Raw genomic sequence first — 20527 nt, forward strand, 5'->3', positions numbered from 1 at the left:
AGAAGCTAACAGGAAACAGGGGGAGAGAGCGAGAACGACTACAGCAAAGGTCCCTAGCTGGGGAAAAAAAAGCTTTTAAAAATTAAGAATGGCTACAAATGCTTGGCCTGAAACTGCAGTCAGAAGATGGCTTGCTAATGACACAATCCTGCTGATTGGACCCATCCATGGTGGGTGTGCTGGTTCAAGTGCTCCAATCCAGCGTGATTGTGTGGCAGCGGCACCTGCTCCTTCTTTTTCTCCCTCTTCTTATGCCTCTGGCTCTTTTTGGAGTCTCTGTTGTAGACCTGAGTCATGGCCCGCCTCCTTCAAAGGATGAATCTAGGGTCACTTCTTTTTTTTTCTTTTTTTTTTTACAAATACTCTTGGAAGGGTGCAACCTTTACAGCCAATGCATGCATGGCATTCATTTCATGTCAAACTAAGCTACACGCAGTTAAAGATGGCCTGTTGCTTTTCAGCCAATATGCTTCATGGTGCAATAGCGGCAAGTTTATTTTCATTTCAAGGATATTGTTGCCTCTTAGCTGTTGCCTGCCAGCTGTGTATAGTTTGTCTGGTGAGTCTGGTATTTGACTGATTATGTCTCCCTGTCACAGAGTAGTGTTATCCTCTGTGGGCTGCATTTCAATGAACACTTAGCTCTTAGCACCTGTTAGCAGCACGATACTGTTGATCTACTGAGCCTTTTATATATGAAAGCAAACATCTTCATTATTATTCTTCCTTAAGCATCCATATATATTGAGATTAACAACTTAATGCTTTCTATCTGTTCATCTGTTTCCTAGACTCACATTTTTTAAATCCAACACTAAAGCAGGTCCCCGGTGGCAAATGAGGTGTTTTAGGAGTTTCAGCAAGAAACTGTGAGAAAGTGAAACAGACGCACAAACACATACTCACAGGAGTTCAGGACTCATTAAATCCCAGTCAGGCAACAATTCCACCGAGACCAAACAGTGCAATTTTCATAAGAAGGGTCTTGACTGAGACAAACACGCACTCACACTCAAGGCTCATGGCCTGGTCACTCATGAGTGACTTGTGCATGTTGCAAAACTGCATATATGTGTGGCGTTAGGTCAAACTCACCAAGACACAGACAGTTATATGCAGCAGGGAAGCAATCATTCGTTCATCTACATTCCTGAGCCTCATGAAACCCATTTTGTGCAAGCTATCTCCCCAACGTTTGTTTGAGAGATGGGAAGAACATCAAACAACCTTTGTGCACCCACGTGCACAGACACACACACACAAATTCCCTCTCAGACACTGAAAAAGTCTGTCCCATCAAGTTACTCTCAGTCATCTGAGAGAGACTCTTTGGCTTGTTGATGGGAGACATGAAAATCAGCACTCAGTTTTTACTCGCGCACAGAGAAATGCACAAAAATTCCAGGGCTAAACAATACTTGAACACAATTTGAATACATATTGACTCCTGCCATTCATCACTGACACTTACTGCAGTAAAATTGTGAAAGCAACACACAGGAGGAAAGAATGCAGCACAAGCTACAGCTCCAGCAGATCACACAGTCACAGATGACCTTTAAATAAATGGCTTCAGAGTTTAAATATACTCTCAAAGGATGTATAGGGAATTTTAAAAGAAAAGCACGTCGGCATCTGGAATTCCAAACTGATGGGGTTTTTTTTTTCCCTCTTGCCAAAAGGACACACAGCTCTGCTGGCACTGCAGCTCTGCAGCGGGAGGATTTTGGCTCTGCCAGGTTTGCAATCAGTGCTCTGTGTTTAGAAATTAGTCATACACGTGCCATTTGTGATACACAAAGGGATACTGCACAAATATTACCTATAGGCCATAAAACCATTATTTTCATGAATTAAATAATGTACCATGAAAAATTATTTTCCAGAATTAAACAATGTACCATTTATATATTCATTAATTGGTAACTTCAGAGTGCAAAGAACCCATTTCAATTTTTCCCCAAGAGCGTAGGTCAGCGTAATAAAATGTCTAAGAAGAGCAGAAAACCCCACGTTAAGTGCTGCACAGCGGAGAGTGAGGAGTGACAGTAATAAACTTCCGAACATGAAAAACATATAATCAGAGCCTGCAGGTGGGCTGAAAATGGAACAGATGAAACGCTATGAAGGCAAGGGTATGCTTAAAGTTTAGTAGTTTCCACAAAGCACATCCATCCATAGGCAAAAGCAAAACATGTTTATACTTTTCTGTATAACAAACTCAAAGACATGACCAAAAGCCTGTTATCACAGAGTCGGGTGAGATATGAAGAATAACATCACAAACTCTGAGTCCCTTCACACACCTGAGAGCATAAAGTGGTTTTAATACTACGCATCAGTAGAGAGAGTAACTTTAGAGTCCAGTGTATTGTGAATTGTGAAAGAGCATTCATGCATGCTTCAGTGAATAAAGTTGTGTGTGAGTGTAGGAGTAAACTAGATCACAGCCATTGCTCCATTTCAAAGCCTTTTGCTTTTTTTTTTAATGAAACCACGAGCATCTAAAATATTAAAAAGTACACAAACACACACACACACACACACACACACTCCCTAAGTCTTTGACTTTTAACAAGGAGTGGTCACTTTCAACAACACTTGAACAGGAAGTTCCTGCCTCCTGTAGCGGTCCAATTACATCACAGCGTTTAACGAAGAAGGTTCCATTAAGGAAGTCCCATGTTACTCTGAGCGCTCTCGCCTCCCTCACGAAAGATTCTGTTTTTTCCTGCCTGTCAATGCCAGGAACCCATTGAAGAGCATTGTTTGGGATACAGAACAGTGAAACAATGTGAGGATGGACCTGGCCATTGTTTAAAATGTCCGGTTGTGCTACTTTATTTCTGGAACGTAAGCTTTAAATTATGAAAGCTTGGTTGATGAGTGGTTTTATATGTTTTACTTCATAAACCACAATTACGAATAAAGTTTGAGATAATGCAGTTTAACAACCTACAAGAACATTTGCAAGTAGCCTTTAACTTTTTGTAAATTGGCTGGAATATTTTTAAAAACTTTTGGTTGGTGAAAGCCAGGCTGAAGAACAACAATGGGGACCTTTACAGCCTGAATTCCTCTGATCTCCATAGTTTGACTGCAGCCCACCTCAGTGACCCTGATCCAGCCCAACTCACCCACTCATGCATCCATGGCAACTCCAGAAAACACACACTCTATTGTTGAATTTCACTAACAATGCAAATCAATGCACAGAAAAAGCCACGGTTTTCCAAAGAGTAGACATATTCTTTTCTTTCTGTCTAAACTTCGAACATATCGGGCTGTTTTTAATATCCAAACAAGTGTCTTTGTGTTTCTTTTTCATAAATATTAAATATAGTATTAAATATGACATTAGGTCCAATAAATTTGGAAAAATAAAGGTGGAATGAAACTCAGCCATAGAGGAAGAAGAAGGAGGTTTTAAGGAGGAAAGTGTTGCTGTTCAGTCAATAATATTCTCTCCGCTCCTTTCTAACAGTGAAACAGTCTAGACATAAAAGAAGTTGATCTCAACATGGACAGAAGTAAATAAACACTGGGAGAGATAAAGTGGGCTCTCGGAGTCATGGCACGTCATGTCATTTGAACAGCGCTCAACTGCCCACAGAACCAAACTGACAGGTTAAATGGGTTCGGAGACTATAGCCAGATTGCGCAGCGTACAGATCTGAGCCAGCTGAAATTCCTTTAAACACGGAATGTGCTTTCAGGGCAAAAGAAAAGAAATCTGCCTACTTTGGCAATGACTTCAATGTTGGCTGGCTACTCTCCAGGAAAATGGGTGGTATCAAAGAAGTGCTGATGTCTACAAAATTGTTGTTTTGTCAATAGTAAACAATCCACACGTTTCTCTTTTTATACCTTACCTTTTAACTTTTCTTCTCTGTGTTCCTTTGATTCATTTTGTCAGAACTGGGCACATGTCCGAAATAAGGTAAATTAACACTGGATTGTACTCAACGTGTCCTCAGTGGAGACATTAATGGTGGGTAATCTGATGAGTTATCAACATGGAGGATGACAGCCATTCATTTGAACGTCTGCAAATTTCCATTGTTTTTAAGTAGAGATGCCAGTGAGAACCTGTCGTTTTCAGAGCAGATGTTGGGCTGAAACAAAGTATACACACACCTCTGGTCTGGTGTGAACTCACCCCTCTGCTGACGCTGACAGGAAGCAATACACCTCCTGCTTTCGGGCACCAACGTGGTGAGAGAGAGAGAGAGAGAGCTGTGAAAGCATGGCACGGCTGAGGAGTAGTGTGTCAACAGAGAATGAGATTAGTCGTACTATCCCTAGACATTCTCTCAACTGGATTGTATATATATATATATATATATATATATATATGTGTGTGTGTGTGTGTGTGACGGAGAGAGTGCCAACTCCAGACTCTCATGTCTCTCTACGTTCTGAGAGAGGAATATTTGGCTTCTCTGACTGACATAGGCAGAGGGTTTTTCCTCCTACAGCACAGCTAAGAAGCCCTAAAGCTCCTTAAACCAGACACTTTCACTTGTTCAGTGAAAGAAAATCTTTCTCTTAACTAGTAATAAATCCAACCTTCATTGGCTCATACATGCACCTCACACAATTTCATCTCCATGTTTTTGTTTTGTCTCTGTGGGGGATTATTTGGTTCTGGGGAGGGGGGGGTGCTGCCCACCTTTTATCCTTTTAAGCAATCAACTTAGTACACACATTATTACACAACATACCCACACCATCTGGGCCAACAAAGGCATTTACAGGTCCAGAGAAGCCCTAGAAGGAGTTAGTGGAGAATATGAACCGCGTGAGTGTGCTTGGCTCTCGGCCAGTCAAGACAGAGCGCAGACTGGCATCACTTGGTGCTGGCCAACTTCACACCCTTCCATCCCCTCACACTCACACATGCACACGCACGCACACACACATGCGTACATCCGCCCATCTCGGTTCTCACTCAGTGAGGAAATAGCCTGCAGAAAATTGCCCTAAAGACACACATCAGCATCACGACCAGCTTTTTTTTTTTTTCAGTCTTGTGCCATGTGGTTTGTGCTGAGTTGTTCCTTTACTGACAGCTCTGTTTCGAATAAGACATTTCAATAATTATCAGCATGACCATCACACGAACTCAGAAGACATGACCACAGCAGTATGCGTTTGGTTGCTGCATGCGCGTGTGTGGGAAGAAAAATATAGCATGTTAAGTGCAATGCAACTGCTCTGTGCTTTTCTCTTTTAAAGCCGAAGTCGAGCCAAGATGCTCACTGGAGTGGCTACAGATTCAGGGTGGGCCCTGTGTGTGTGTTACTGTGCTTGAATACACTTTCCACCAGATTAAGCTGCTAGCCCTTTTCTATACAGTGCTACTTGAGGAAGGACTGAACTGGGCCAATTTACTACTCGCGTTATTTAAGTCAGCCCAGAGAATGTTTTTATTGTTGTCTTATTTTTTGTTTACATTTTTTAATCACTAAAAGTGAGTATCGCAGAAAGCACTTGAATTCATGAATGTGCATATCATATCAATCCATGAGCAGTTATTGAGACATTTCACTCAAAACAACAAAGGTCAGCCTCATAAAGGCTCTGAGGAAAATGTCAGAGGATCACCAAAGTCATTAAGATTCACCCTCTGGACACCACGAATGGCTGCACAATACTTCCAGGCAATCCATCCTATAGTAATCGTAATTTTTCAGCCTGGACCATGCTGGAGCAACTGACAGACCATCCTTGTCGTACCAGACATATATCACAATGCCAACAACAAATCAAATCAAATCAACCCAGCCTTTATTTGTATAGCGCTTTTCATAAAAAAATAAATGCAGTGTAAAGTGCTTTACATAGACATAAAAACACCCCCATTGCCCCGTAACAATACATGTAACTAAACAGAAACAGTAGCAGGCATGGTGCAAATATATCATAAACATGAAAATCCAGCTATGAACTGTATTTAAATTAGCATACATTTTTGTTGTTGTTTTTTACTAATGTGCTTTTTGTTTCCAAATATGTATTTGTGTCTTCTAAAGTGTTTGCAGCAGTGTTTGATTCCTCATATCACAGTTGCAAGTCACAAGCACAATAACTTCTGGTCAATGCTGTGTAGTCCCTCTCGCACTAGTTTTTGCAATATTAATATTTAAACTGGGCATCTAAAGCATTACAATCCTCTGAGTGCTGAACAAATTCTACGGGATTTGGGATTACAAAACTTTCTGAGACTGCACAGGATAATCTTAAAAATTCATGGATATCAGGCTAAAAAATGGGCAGTGTTGTTCGTTTGCATTTCCTGAAAAGTCCGTCTGCATTCTGCAGAAATCGCACATCGTGACATTGCTACAGTTAAAGGCTCCGAGGCCCCACCAGAATAAGAGATGGTGTGACTCACCTGACTGCACTGTCAAGGAAATCACGCACACACACAAACATATAAACATAAACACACACACACACGCACTGAGCGTGGGGTGATATGGTAATACAAGTCAACCATATTTCTGAGGACAGTGTATGTGTGTTTGAGGAAATAACAATGTGCCCTTTAACCCGAGCATGGATGGAGAGTTTTTAATGTCAGTGAATACAACCTTCAACATACACACACATGCAAATACACAATGTGGCAGCCTGTAAACACAGCCCAGTGAAACGATTTTTCTAATGCTGTGTAGCTGTAGTGAGCCAACCAACCATGGACAATGCTCTGTGGCAGGCAGAGAAGTGACCAATACTGACTGAGAATAAAAACCATAAAACAGCAGAGGCAGAGAGAGAGAGCGAGAGGAAGGGAAGCAAACCGGGGATGGACACTGAACGCATGCTGATTGCTGAGAAGCAATCATGCCAAGGTGGCACATAGGATCATTCTAAACAGTCTCGGGCCGCACAATTAAGCAAAATGTATACAAACTCAAATTATGGCCAAGTGCAACAGTCAAGTTGCAGCAGCTGAAACGTAACATACCTCACACAATTTGAAATTACTTCCTGGGGAGTTTTTCAACACAGTTATGCAACAATTCTTCACATCATGGAAAAAATGGCGAACAGCCCTTCATCAGATGCTGCCCTTTGTATCCCAACTTTTTTTCCCACAACAGAATTCTGATGAATCAGATGATGACGGGGGCTGACGAAGACTATTTAGGCCATTCAAACACTGCTCTCATGGCTCCCCTAAAAAGCCATTCAGATATTTTAACCGGTCATGATTCAGACACAGAATGGCAGTGATGAAAATGATCACAGTCAGAGTACGCGTTGCAATCACCCAGACAACAGCCACGATGCTGATACAAAGACCTGCAGGTGGCCAGCTGCCAGACAACCCCATGCTGAATACTTATCTTCTTGATGGCCTACTGGCAAAGACCATATACAGCCAAAAAAAGCCACCTGGACAATCAGCACTGAGCACGCTTCATGGTAATCAGAGACACGACCACTCTCTAAAGAACAGCCAGGCACCTATCGCTGGTTGTTCGCTAATTGTCAATAACATGCATAATGACAAATCATCAGCTGCTGCTGTTCCAAATGATGGAGCAACATCCCTCACCTATTTAAATAAAGGGGCTTACAGCTGCCATCAGACTCGTTCAAGCTGAAAATATCAAGACTTGCTGTGATAGGTCTCGCCAGAAGAATGTATTTCAAAGGATCGCCAAACTCTTCCGCAGAGCGAAGGCGAAAGTTGTTTCCATCTTTAGTCATGGACAGAAGTAAACCATTTATAAGGATCCTCCTTCACCAAGTCAGTTCAGGGGCTGGTGCCTGAGCCAGTCCTTCATTTCTTAACGGTCTCTCTCCTCCTCCTCGTTTTCACTTGCCTTTTCACTTTCAACCAAAATTGTATAAAGCAATACCTTTTGTTTTCTTTTGATATGCATCTTCATTCATCATTGCATCTCTACAACATACGAACAAAATCTCCTTGCCTTTTACTCTCTACCCTATCTGCTGCCTGGTTAACATAGCACTTTGTACAGCATGTGCGAATTGTAACCACATGCATGTGTGCATGTCAGGCTGCAGCTGAAAAACATTAGCCGGGCCAGCAGGGATTTTTACTGAATCCTGGCCCGGCTGATGAAATGTTTTAGAGAAGCAATCAGCGAGATATACAAGAGGATATACAGAGAGGGAAAAAAAAGAAAGATAGAGGAAAAGATGTTCTTTTCTGGTAGATAGTACACACATGCGCAAATATGTAAATGCATGCCTACTGGCAGTTTCTGATGAACTAGCTGATGCTGAAGATACTGATGAAGAAATTCAGCAAATCTGTGACAGAAATTTTCAAAAATAAAACATTTGCATGAACTGAACCAAAATGACATAGATAGAAGCTAGGGAGATGTTAAAAGAATTTAAAAAAGAAAAGAAATAAAGTGAAACAAAATCAATGAGTAGATTAAATCTGAAAGAAGGAAGCACGCAAGAAAGACACAAAATAAACACCTGAGAAAGGAAGGCTGAAAGAGAGAAAAAGGTGAAAGTAAGACTACAGACCATATCAATCATTTTCTTACCTTTGCAGCTGCGTGTGGTATCCTTTGGAAGAGAAATGTACAAGGGGAGGGAAACTTCTGTTGATCCCCACTTTCTATTTCTTTCCAATGTATTTTTGCATGTATTGCTCCCTATCAGCCAAAAGCGAACTCGTCAGTCCGACGGGACGTCACTGTGTCTACCTGCGTGGGTTTGTGTAAATGTATCCTATATGGTGAGGGTGATGAATAGCAGTGAGTGAAAGGAGAGTACTACGCTAGAGGGCAGACAGACTGACTGAAACAGGAGAGCAAGGAGAACAGAGAGCAGACTGAGTAGGATGGAAGAGTTACTGCTTCCTAACATCACAGTGGCTGAGCTGGATACACCCACCTCCTCAGCATGAACCAAATGGAAGTGGCTCAGATGCTTTAAAGTATGCAGCGAGCGAGAGAGAGAGAGAGAGAGAGACAGAGAGAGAGAGAGAGAGAGAGATAGCATATGTGCAGCCTGAGATATGATCTGATCTGATATATGCATATATGCATCTGGGGCTATGCACACATACATGGACTAATAAAGTATCTCATTAACTCTTTTACACACACGCACACACAACACTACACCACTACCCTGTCAGAAATAGCTGCCAGGGTTTCAGTGAATACATATAAACCAGCTTGTGGAAGAGCAAAGCAGAAGCTATCTTCACAGCAAAGACCTGCTTTAAAAGACTTGAAATTAGTGCTCATAGTAGCTTATTATTAAATTGACGAGCTGAAAAAGTCTGTTGAGAAATAAAAATAAATTGTGTCCCCTACAGGTCCCAACATAAATCAGCGAGATCACAACACAATTAAAACCTAACGGTTCCATTTTCTCTGAACGTCCATCAAATCACCCAGTCAAATTTGGAAAAAGCATTCCTGTGATGAGGGGTTCAGGTAAAGAGGTTACCTAATTTTGAATTTAAACCGTACAGGCCTGCAAAATCAGATAAAGGGCATGCAGAGAGGGGTTTGTTGTTGAGAGATAAACTGTAGTAGACTTCAGGACATGCTTGTCATTCTTTGAGTGCATCATTGCCCGTCGCTCAACATGACTTCATTTTCTCCCTAGTGTTCCCCTCCTGGGAGAAAAGTGAATGGGGGCTGAAGGTGGGGCGATTTAATGCCATGGGCTAGGGCTTTGAGCCGCCACACCACCCACCTCTACTGGTTTGGCCGTGCGAGCTTTGTGTCCCCTGGGACAAAGCTTCCCTTGATAAAGACCAACGCTATTGCTCAGCACATGGAGAATGACCCTCATTGCTACTATGGGTTAGGGGTTAAATTCCTGGGGGAACTGCCAGTAGGTGGCATTATCTCTAGCATGTTTCCATTCAATCAAAAACGAGTTCTCCAAATGCAAGTGAGTGGATGTTTTTACTCTCGTTTTACTCTTTCTTTGATTTGTGACTTTCCTTGCAAAGCGAATTTTCATTGCTCGGATCAGCGAGGTGACCTTGTTCAGTGTCTAACAACCCTGATGCATCAAGTGCGTAAATTAATAGTCAATCGAAAACAAGGCCATGTTTTGATTGTAGCAGTGTAGTATGTCCTTGGATATTGGTAGCAGGCTCTGCCTTGTCCACATTGCTTGACTTCCCTGAGAAAAATGGTGTTATCAGGGGACGATGGGGGAAAGTAATCCCCCTTTATATTGTGTCTGGTTGGATTTTAAATGGGGTCTGAGAGAAGCGTAACACTCCCCCAACCCCCTTTCCTTTGTAAAACCTGGATAAATCACCTGCTGTTGTAATAATAGAAATATTCCTAAGGGAGAAAAATTGATTGTGAATATTAATAGACCCGTGTTGTTCCGGCACACTCGTGTAGTGAATAAGTGCACTGCTAAAGCCACAGAGCTGGAGCTTGAGACAACATATTCTGAGGCTTCAGGCTGAGGGCGGTGATGATGGTGGCATGCAGTGCATAGCTGGTTCTGCACCTCCAAACTACTCCCGTCGACTACTGTATCACTGTCCTTCCTGCAACATCACTTGGTCGCCAAGCCAGACGACATGAGTGGATTCTGGAGGATGAAGCACTGTAGCTCATGCCCATCGACAGGAAGCTACGTCTCTGCTGCTGACCAAGCAGCCACTCCGCAGCAGCAGCAGCAGCAGCAGCAGCGGACCGTCCTGCATACCATCGTACTGACACATGATTTTACTCATTGCATGCATGGAAGGGACAACACACTTGTATTTTTTTTTTTTTTTTTTTGCACTGCATTCAGTTGCAGTATCCCTCCCTTTATCAGCGCACAAAAGCAACAACACTCTTTAGCCTTATTAAAAGCCAACACAGTGCAACTGATCCATATAAGCCGGAAAAAAATAAATCCCAGAGGAAATGGGCTGCGATCCATTCAAGCAGATTTGGGTTTATCCATTTAAATAGGCTGCCCGGGTATTGTAAATAGTGTCTTACCGTTGAAATCCTGGAAGGATAGCCTCTGCTGACTGTCAGATGAAGAGATGCTCCGGTGGAGGTAAGAATTATGCTGCTGGACAGTTCAGCACCTGGTTCTGCGGACATTGTCGCCCCCTGTTGGCCAAAGATGGACAATTCCCGTAGCAACCCTCTCCAACAGCTTATGGCGACGAACTGCTTTTGTTTTCGACTATTTCTGATAGAACTGTGTTTCTAAAAAATAACGAAGAGTAAATGTCGTCAAGCATGTCTCGCTAAAGCAAAGAATAATAAATATATATACATATATATTAAAAGGTTAGATTACACTCAGAGAGTCAAGTCCAACGACATATAACGATTCTACTTCCGTTATTGTGTTGTACGAAAATAAAAGCCGAGAAGCCCCGTCAAGAACAAAAATGTTGTAAATTTAACGGAGGCAAAGGCGAAGTATACACGTATTAACATTAAATTATAGATCATGTTCTTTCCAATGATGCTAAAGGTGTGTATTTAATTACTTTTGTACAGGTAGGTTATTAAATTAAGTCAGCATTATATTTAAACATAACGCTCTTTTAAATGGAGCATGCAATCTTAAATATTTATTTTAATATTACCAAGCCCTCGTTAATTAATGAACATTATATCCAATGTATTTCATTTGTTTCTAATCCTTTGTTAAGATAAACCTTTCTTTTTTTCAGTTGCAGCTTAATTTGGCTCTCCCATTAACTCCAAATGAATATGTTGGTAGGATTCGCAAAGCTTTCAACCAATATCATAACTTTTAATTTGAAGGAACACTATTCGTTCTCTATTAATCTAAGGTAACTTAGCAAATGACTACAAAAATGGCTTCTGAACTTGGACAGAGGGGGGCCTCTGCGAAATAGCTGCCTGAAAATAAGCCTGTTATCTGGGAGTGGGATATATCTCTGGTTTCACATTTTAAAAGAAGAAATGTGAACCTTTATGGGTTTTGCGTATATGTCTTGGGCATGACTCGTTTCAGCGGTGACCGTTAATCGGGCGGTTTTGGCGGACGTTTTGATGTCGTGCCGCTGTTCGACCGGCGTTGTAACAGCCAGAGAGTCCTTCAGCAGGAAAAAGCGCCAACTTCTGCTCCGCCGTCCCGATTGTCAAATAGTGTTTAAGTGCTTGAAAAACTGGATAGCTGGCTAAATACATTCAACTTCAAACCGGGATGACTCGTTCAGGTAAAGTTCAAAGGTGTTAACAAACTCTCGGGGGCTCCGGGTTATATTCTTCCCCTCTCCAGGCGTCCGTTTCTCTCCGCCGCACCGTTTTGACCCAGTTTTTTATGGCTGTTGCGTTCACGGCGCGGAGAGACGCCGGTGAATGGCGGGTTGTTTTCCGCCGTGTCCTCGCTTCAAACGCAGAAAAGCTAACGGCTGCTGCCAGCGAGCATTTCGCGTTTCGTTTATTGTCTCAAGTGTCGACGCGCACGATGAGGGCAATGACAAGGCGCTTGTAAATCAGCGCTAGCCAGCTGAGCTAACATGTTATGTAATGCGTTAAGTCGGTCGCCGGGTTGGGCTTTGTGAACCGGAGGCGTCTGCGCCGACAAAGCGCGGCTTGTTTGCTCGCTGCAGCCGGACTGCTCGGCGTTAACTTAACTGCGCAGTTACTTTCGTTCTCGTTGAACTCTCATGGCGCCCTCTGAAATGTAAGGTGTCTTTCCTCTCCTCCCCAGTGAGGGCCGCTCTTGCACCTCAGTAGATGAAGCTCGCCCCGGGGCCACCAGGATATAAAGATGCCGGGACTGCAGGGGGAAAACGTCGTGGCGGCGCTAGGGAGCCCCATCAAGAAGAGCAAACTGTCGCTGAAGTTCTTCCAGAAGAAAGAAACCAAACGGGCGCTGGATTTCTCCGAAGCCCAGGCAGAGGAGGCTAAAGCCGCAGAACCCGAAGAGCCAGAGGCAAGGTGGGCTGTGGATGTGTGAGGCATCAGGGTTACTAACTTGGTACAGAAAGATGCGGCTGACTGGGATGTTGGACTCGAACGCAGGGACGCGCCACATCTTGATATTTGCTCAGAATTATGTTTAAGCCGAAGTGATTAATTGAGATACGGAGATCCATTTGAAGAACTGATCATTTGAATTGTGTTTTTAGCTAAAGCAGGAACCAGACAGCTAACTCATAAATCAACCGGAATGATTGTCACTTCCAAAGTTGGTAAAATAAATCCATATTTTATTTAAAGCACTATAATTATGGAATGGAAACAGACTTTTTATTGAAGCGTGTCTCCTATAAAGGAAAAGAAACTCACTTTACTGGGGAAATAAAACGGGGTCACAAACCAGACAAGGTTGAGAAACTAGACTAATCCTGATATGATTGGTCTTAAACCATGAGTCTGAGTGTCATTCACAATCAGTGAGTGTGAAAAGCATAAATAGAAACAACCCATTTATGAAAAGGGTTACAACAGTATTACTCAGCCTTGATGAAATCATAATAATTAGCCAGTAGCTGATGTTTCAGTTGATCCTATGTGTCCTTCACCACTCTTCAGCAGCTGTGATCAGGTAGTCCCTGGTCCTTCTCCATGTCCAGCTTCACCTGGCCTTCTCCTGCCATGTGAGAAGAGAGAGAACCTGGTGCCATTTGTTGGGCTCAACAACCTGGGCAACACATGTTATTTGAACAGTATTTTACAGGTGGGTCATTGAAACAGCCACAATATTTAATAACTGTAATAAATGCTTTGCACACAAACCACAAAACAGTTTTCTTGAAGAGGGTCCTTGAGCAACTCATGAAGGGTGATTACTGCATAAAAACACCAATATAATAAATAGTTTGTTTATGGGTCAGTCACAGACTTTTTATGAGGGCTTCATTCAGTTTGTGTTATATAACATGCTGTAATATACACTAGGACTTCAAAGACAGTTTTCCCTGAGGATGGTGGATTAAATAGATGATAAGAGGAACCCCTCGTCTGGAAACCAGAAAACCTTTTATCAGCAGGATTAAAAGGGAAAAAAAATACTGGCCCTATTTTGGCTAAACCTGGTGGAGGGAATAGTTCATCTGTCAGGGAGGGCCCCCTTAAATTTAAGTGTGGATCCAGGATGTCCCGACACAACACGAGAGAGCACATTTAAATCAGCTTTTTTTTTTTTTTTTTTTTTTTATTGCAAAATAAAGTATGGCAGCGTAGTGGTTGGTGCTTTTGCCTGACAGCAAGAGGGTCATGGGCCTTTCTGTGTGGAGTTTATAAGTTCTCCCTGTGCATGGCTTTCCTCCAGGTGCTTTGGTTTCCTCCCACCATCCAAAGACATCATGTTTGGGTTAACTGGTGACTCTAAATTGTCTGTAGGTCTGAACGTGAGTGTGAGTGGTTGTTGGTCTCTGTCTCTGTGTGTTGGCCCTGTGATGGACTGGTGACCTGTCCAGAATGCACCTCGCCCTCGCCCAGTGTGAGCTGGGATTGACTCCAGCACTCTCTGTGACTGGAAACGGATAAGTGGCGAAAGATGAATGAGTGATTGAATGAATATCCACCCCTGGTTTCCAGGTCAGGGCTGTGTTTAATGATGTATTAATAGCATTTTCAAAAATAACAATATTGCTGTAGCCATGCTGCTTGCTGCAGTTTTCACTGCTGTCTTCTCCACTGCTCACCATATGACCTCACCAAAAGCTTTGAGTGATCTGTATGGATAGAGTCAGACTGAAATTATAATGGCTAACCATGTTGTTCATGCAGGTACTGTACTACTGTCCAGGACTCAGAGAAGGCATCAAAAAACTGTACGCTCTGTCTAAAAGAAAAGATAAACCAAAGGATGAAATGGATAAAAGCGAGGAGGTTGGTGCACTACAAACTTATATTCTTTTACAAATGCAACTTTGTTTTTTTTTTTGTTTTTTTAAAATCAATGTCACCAGTTGATAAACTTCTTACCTGACCTAAAAAGGCCATACATAAACTGATTTTGATGGAATAGATCTGAATGAAATTTATAGATTTTTTTTTTTTTTTTTTTTTTTTAGTCTCCACAACCACATTCTCAGCAGTCAGACGGTGTAACTGAGTCGTTGCCCGCTCACATTGAGCTTCTTGGAAGCTTCAACAGTCTGATAACATCAGTACAGCAGCTTCAGTCCAACTTTCTGCTCAACCCCGACAGCTTCAGTGAAGGCGAGCTCGCCACACCACCTCGTAAAATACTACATACACTCAGGTAAAAGTGCAGTGTATGCATTGTGTTTTGGAATTATCATAAATTGTAAAATACTAACCAATGGTAATCTGTTGTACCAAACAAACAAAGAAATGAAGGTAATTAAAAAACAAAAGAGCACTTCTTATGTCATCTTCTAACCACTAAATGTGTTACCTCTTGTGTGGTGCAGACAGCTAAACCCAATGTATGAAGGTTATCTTCAACATGATGCCCAGGAGGTGCTGCAATGCATCCTGGGATATATCCAAGAGGCATGTGACACCATCAGCAAGGAGCTGGAGCTGGAGCTGGAGAGGAAGGATGACGTGACAGAGGTCAAAATGGAAAATGCTGTCCTTTTGGACTCTATAACTGTATCCAAAAGTCTGATTGAAGAGGAAGGCCCAGTCAGCGGCAAGAGGAAGAGCGACACTGAGGTGGGAAATGCCAAGAAGAAGCCAAAATCTGTTAAGTCTAAGAAATCTGGTGTGGAAGAAAACAACATGAGCAGAAATACACCCCTCACTCGCTCCAAAAGGAAGTCCTCCAGTGACATCACAATAGACAACACCCAGAACAAAGACGGAGAAGAGGCAGAGGGGAGGACAAAGAAGTTAAATGGGGAAGACGAAGGAGGGAGTGACAGTGAAGGGAAAGGTGAAAAAACACTTAAAGAAGATGATGGGAAGAGGAAGAAAAGAGCTAAGCTGAGCTGGTTCAAGCCTTCTGGGAAACAACCGAGTATTTTCTCCAAGTTCTGTAGCGTGGGGAAGATCAGCTCCATGACTGCAAAAAGCCAAAACAAGCCAAAGCAGGAGAACAGACAGATTGAAGAACAAAGTCCGAATGAGAAGAGCAGTGATGAGGGGTCGCCACTGGACTCAACCGAAGAGAAAACAGCAATCAAACATCAAGGTATGAGATGATCACTGTTGTTACAGGGACAGTTTAGGAGACAGAAATGACTCCCTTTTATATAAATGGTCTGTTTTCTCAGCTAAAAAAAAAAAAAGGATTCATGGTAGGACTCATGACCTGCTAAAATCCAGGGGTCTAAAGTGACAGATGGTCTTTTAGTAGGACTTTCTCATTAGTTTTTCTGTTGTCCCCCTCCCACAGGACATTACTCAGACATGTCTTTGTGCTTTTAATATATTCAGATGGCCTGGACCTGATGGAGCACTTGTTCCAGGGTCGGCTGGTCCTGAGGACTCGTTGCCTAGAGTGTGAGAGCTTCACAGAGAGGAGGGAAGACTTCCAGGACATCAGCGTCCCTGTGCTTGATGACCAACCCAGCAGCCCAGGTGATCTCTCAGAGGGTGAGTTATAATGAAGACAAGATGCTATTATTCTTTGAAAACCTTCAAGTACTGTAAATTATGGTGTAATGTTGGAAAGTATCCAGAAAAAAGGCAGACTTGACAAAAATGTCATGTCTTTCTTTTAGGCCATATCAATGATAAATAAGAATGTGATAAACACATTTGAATGAGTCATTTAATCCCCCCAGTTTCACCAGACCCAAAACCAGAGATGAAGACTCTGAAATGGGCCATCGGCCAGTTTGCTTCAGTGGAGCGTATTGTTGGAGAGGACAAATATTTCTGTGAGACCTGTCATCATTACACAGAGGCTGAGAGAAGTCTGCTGTTTGACAAAACTCCTGAAGTGATCACCATTCATCTGAAGCGCTTCTCTGCCAACAGTTTAGAGTGAGTTGAATCTGTGTTTTTTTTTTTTTTTTTTTTTTTAATCTTTCTGGTGTTTTCTCTGTTGCAAAGTCCTGGTAGATCTAAGGTGAATATAGAAAAATAACACACAGTGGGCCGTGTTTTAAGATGTTGTCCTACTTTCAGTTCTGTCCATCAGCAAACTCATAACAGTCAAGAAGCATTTTAGACTCTGTAAAATCAGCTTTCCAGTTGAGTAGCAAATTAGTTACTTCTGCCTCTTAGAGAATCTGAAAAGCTTTGCATAAAAAATATGGATGCTTTCTTGATTAAAAAATATTAAAACAGATGATCTTTCCACCCAAATGTGAGGTCTTTGTTGTTGTGTTTTTTGCCTCTAAAAGTTGTACATCTCACAATATTCATTTATATTTCATGATGGCGAAAGTTACTACTAATGTAAACTAAGGAGCTGCTAGGTATCAGACTAGTTGTATTGTTTATTGTGCAGTAGCTGCCAAAAATGGTAATCAAGCATCAGTTCATCTCTGTATAAATCGTTTCATGTTACTGAGATTAAGTCTTTTATTGCTCATTAACAGAATGCACGGGCCTGAGCCATAGTGTATGTATACCTCTATTAATGCATCTCCATGTTCCTTTTCCTCCTAGACTGGACCCCTATGCAGGCCTCTCCAAAGTCAACACTCCTCTGCAGACTCCTCTGAACTTGTCTCTGGAGGAGTGGTGCACCCGTCCCTCGTCCACTAAAGGCCAGCACTATCAGCTGTTTGCTGTGGTCATGCACAGTGGCGTCACTATCAGTAGCGGCCACTACACAGCCTACGTCCGCGTGTCTGATCTGAAAGATGTCACGTTCTGGCTGCAGGACAGAAAAGAAACTGACAAGGAGGAGGAAGGGGGGAATGGAAGCAAAGGAGGGGCAGAGGTGAAAGACGACGTGCTGGACTATGATGACGGAGAAGTGTCTTTCAGCTTGAGCACAAGAGGACAGAGGGGTTCAAATTTGGCCAGCAGCAAGACAGGAGGGAAAAAGCTATCTGAGAGTGGGATGGGACTCTTGGGGGGCCAGAGGAGCTTGTCCAGTTACGAGCTTGGGAACAGTAGCAGCAAACATTCTGAAAAAGGAGCAACGGAGGGATCAAAACGGAGAAAAACTATCAACAGCCTCAGCCAAAGCACTGATGCTGGACTTAAAAAGGAGCCTGGTGCAGCTGAAGAGGCATCAGCGACCTCCTGCGGTGGGGTGGAAGCCGCACAGAAGCAGGCGCTGAATAGCCTCCTGGAATACGAAGGCAAGTGGCTGCTGTTTGATGACTCTGAGGTGCGTCTGTTTGAGGAGGACGACTTCCTGCGCGCCTGCTCTCCTGAGACGTGCTCTTCGTCGACACCGTACCTGCTGTTCTACAGAAGGATGCCTGAACACGGATGCTAACATGAACACAAGAAGTGCAGTTGACTCAGGGGGTTGTGCTCGTCAGGTTTTTCAGCAGGCGACGTCTCACAAAGAGAGTTGCATCTGGCAATACAACAAACGGTGCCAAAAATGTTGCGGCTACCATATTTAGGACCTGAACTTCAGGTTCCTTTACAGACCTGAGACTGTTTGATCCTTTTCGTAGACTTCGGTTTGTGTTAAAGATCATTTTTAAGAATTGAGACAAGAGAGCTAATTTCCTACGCGCCCAGGATGACTAAGCTTTTGAGGCTTTTTTTTTTTTTTTAAACCAGGGTTTTAAGCGGCCAGTACTATGATTTTCTTCACACTGGTTTTGATGATGTCATTGTCTGTACCATGTCCCTTCTTTTTAAGAAATGGAAAAGCACTTTTCATTGAGTCCAAATATGAAATGCACGTCTTTTTTTTTTTTTTTTTTTCCTTTTTTTTTTCTTTTCTCTTCTTTTCTTCCCACTCTCCTCTTTGAACCTCAAGTCTCTGTTCTATTCATTTGGATTTATAGAGTATTATCAGTTCCACATTTGGACTGATTACTCCACTTTATAGGCCAATTAAAACACACAACCCCTCTCAGTTCACACACTGAGGCGATGCAGAATGTGCTGCAAATTTTCCACAGCAACGCCTTAAACAACCTCTTACATTTTAGCATCTACAAGCGAAGCCTTCAGTAATTTTTTTTATTATTATTTTTTTTAAACAATAACATATTTACGTAAACTAAAATGTAATCCAGTACGTAGAAAGCATTTGCCTGAATTTTTTTTTTTTTTTTTTGGTACTGCTGGTGGTGGTTCTTGCTCAGCTTCAAGGTGCCAACATAAAACTCTGCAAGATCTTATAGTAACACAATGAAATGCAGCCTTCATAACTAATCTAGTGTGTACTTAATTTCTATTTGAACATGCAGTCAGGTGTGAATTACAGATGTTTTTTTTTTTTAAGATTTAGTTCCTTCAGTCTCCCCTGATCGGTGTATTACTTCTGCTGTGAGAAGAAGGGTCAGAGACAGGATGGTGTCAAGTTGGGCTATAACTAACTATTCATCAGATTCTTATTTTATTTATTTTTTTTTTGTGACTTTGAAAAGCTCGTTTTCAGCTAATCCCCTGTGCAGCAACACTAACTCTCACAGTTGTGCTTCAGTTTTTCCAGAAATTCACATGCTTTTATAGTTTTTCGATAAAACAATTAAACAAGCATAAAACATGTAAGCAGTACTTCAACAGGTGCATTATGGGCAGATTTATGTGAAGTGAAAGTAACTATCTGCGATTTCAATGGTAACTTATCTTCTAAGACACGTAAAGGATTACATGCTTGCAATATGCATAGGTACAGCGTTAATATTTTGAAATGTTAAGTTGCTGACAGCATCACAAAATAAAGGCTTTGACTTCACGTAGCTCTGCATCCACTGCACTCAAGACTTCCAAATGTCAGACTTATTTAAAAGAAAAAATAAAAAGTCTCTTTTTTTTTAAAGGCACAGCAACCAAAACATGACAATCTTCTCAAAGTTTAGACTGGACTAAAACAAGTGAGAGGAAATTTTAATATTTATGAATGAAATTCCCACAAAATTGAGAAATTTTCTCTCTAGATCTGTCCCGTCTGGTTGTGCATTGGTTCACGGTATCACGTCTGTTCTAAAGGTGACATTATTTCTCAGTTTCCTCGAAGCGTGAAAAAGTCCAGTCACGCTTTCAGGGAACGACTGGGTTCATTCATGAATAAGCCATAATCAGTCATTTCACTATTAATCCTAACTCACCCAGAAAAGGTTTCAAGGCTCCATGTTGTTGGTGTGGAGAGAAATATTTTAAGACTTGGAACATGAAAAAAAAAAAAACTGCACCTCATTCCAGCTGGAAGTGTGTTCATGTGGAGTTGGTACTGTAAGCAATAAAATCTTTACCTTCACACGTTCATCCTTTTCTCTCCTTCACGTCCAAAAATTGCTGTCTTGCTTTGACGCCAACATAACTCTAACCTCACATGAATAAAGAAAATAGGACATAACACAAACTGAACATTAAAATATTTATTTAGTAAAATATTTAAAATAAAACAAAACTACATAAAATTATACAAGGATGTTTTAAGTACCTAACTTTAAAACATTGTTGCTTCAACTAAAACCGATAAAGCATCATGATAAATAATGGTCATTTTTTGCATGTTTTCACCCCCCCCCCCCCCCATTTTGAATTAC

At 41.9% G+C, this 20527-nt stretch overlaps 2 protein-coding genes across 6 annotated transcripts in view; one reads left to right on the forward strand and one right to left on the reverse strand.

Moving 5' to 3' along the window:
* The window catches only part of kank4 (KN motif and ankyrin repeat domains 4), a 63200-nt gene extending 51929 nt beyond the window's left edge, over window positions 1–11271 (reverse strand). The window contains exon 1 of one of the 2 annotated variants that reach the window (XM_029500823.1): window positions 10974–11271. The gene's annotated coding sequence lies outside the window, so the exon portion shown is untranslated. Of the gene's footprint in view, window positions 1–8540; window positions 8797–10973 lie in introns of those variants that run through there. The other variant, XM_029500822.1, reaches the window with a different exon arrangement.
* A 619-nt stretch (window positions 11272–11890) lies between these two features.
* Window positions 11891–20197, forward strand: usp1 (ubiquitin specific peptidase 1). Of its 4 annotated transcripts, XM_029500529.1 has the most exons (10): window positions 11891–12178; window positions 12676–12905; window positions 13503–13647; window positions 14703–14804; window positions 15014–15180; window positions 15353–15801; window positions 15841–16077; window positions 16323–16481; window positions 16673–16874; window positions 17505–20197. In XM_029500529.1, the coding sequence occupies exons 2-10, from the start codon at window positions 12736–12738 to the stop codon at window positions 18286–18288; spliced, it is 2415 nt and encodes an 804-aa protein (XP_029356389.1). In that variant the 5' UTR covers window positions 11891–12178; window positions 12676–12735; the 3' UTR covers window positions 18289–20197. The 4 variants fall into 4 exon arrangements, with proteins under 4 accessions (XP_029356389.1, XP_029356387.1, XP_029356388.1 ...); XM_029500527.1 differs by having other exon boundaries at window positions 11895–12178; window positions 14990–15180; window positions 15353–16077; XM_029500528.1 differs by having other exon boundaries at window positions 11896–12178; window positions 13506–13647; window positions 14990–15180; window positions 15353–16077.
* The last annotated feature ends 330 nt before the right edge of the window (window positions 20198–20527 follow it).

This window comes from Echeneis naucrates, chromosome 4 (assembly GCF_900963305.1).
Source record: "Echeneis naucrates chromosome 4, fEcheNa1.1, whole genome shotgun sequence".
In the NCBI taxonomy this organism is placed as follows: domain Eukaryota; kingdom Metazoa; phylum Chordata; class Actinopteri; order Carangiformes; family Echeneidae; genus Echeneis; species Echeneis naucrates.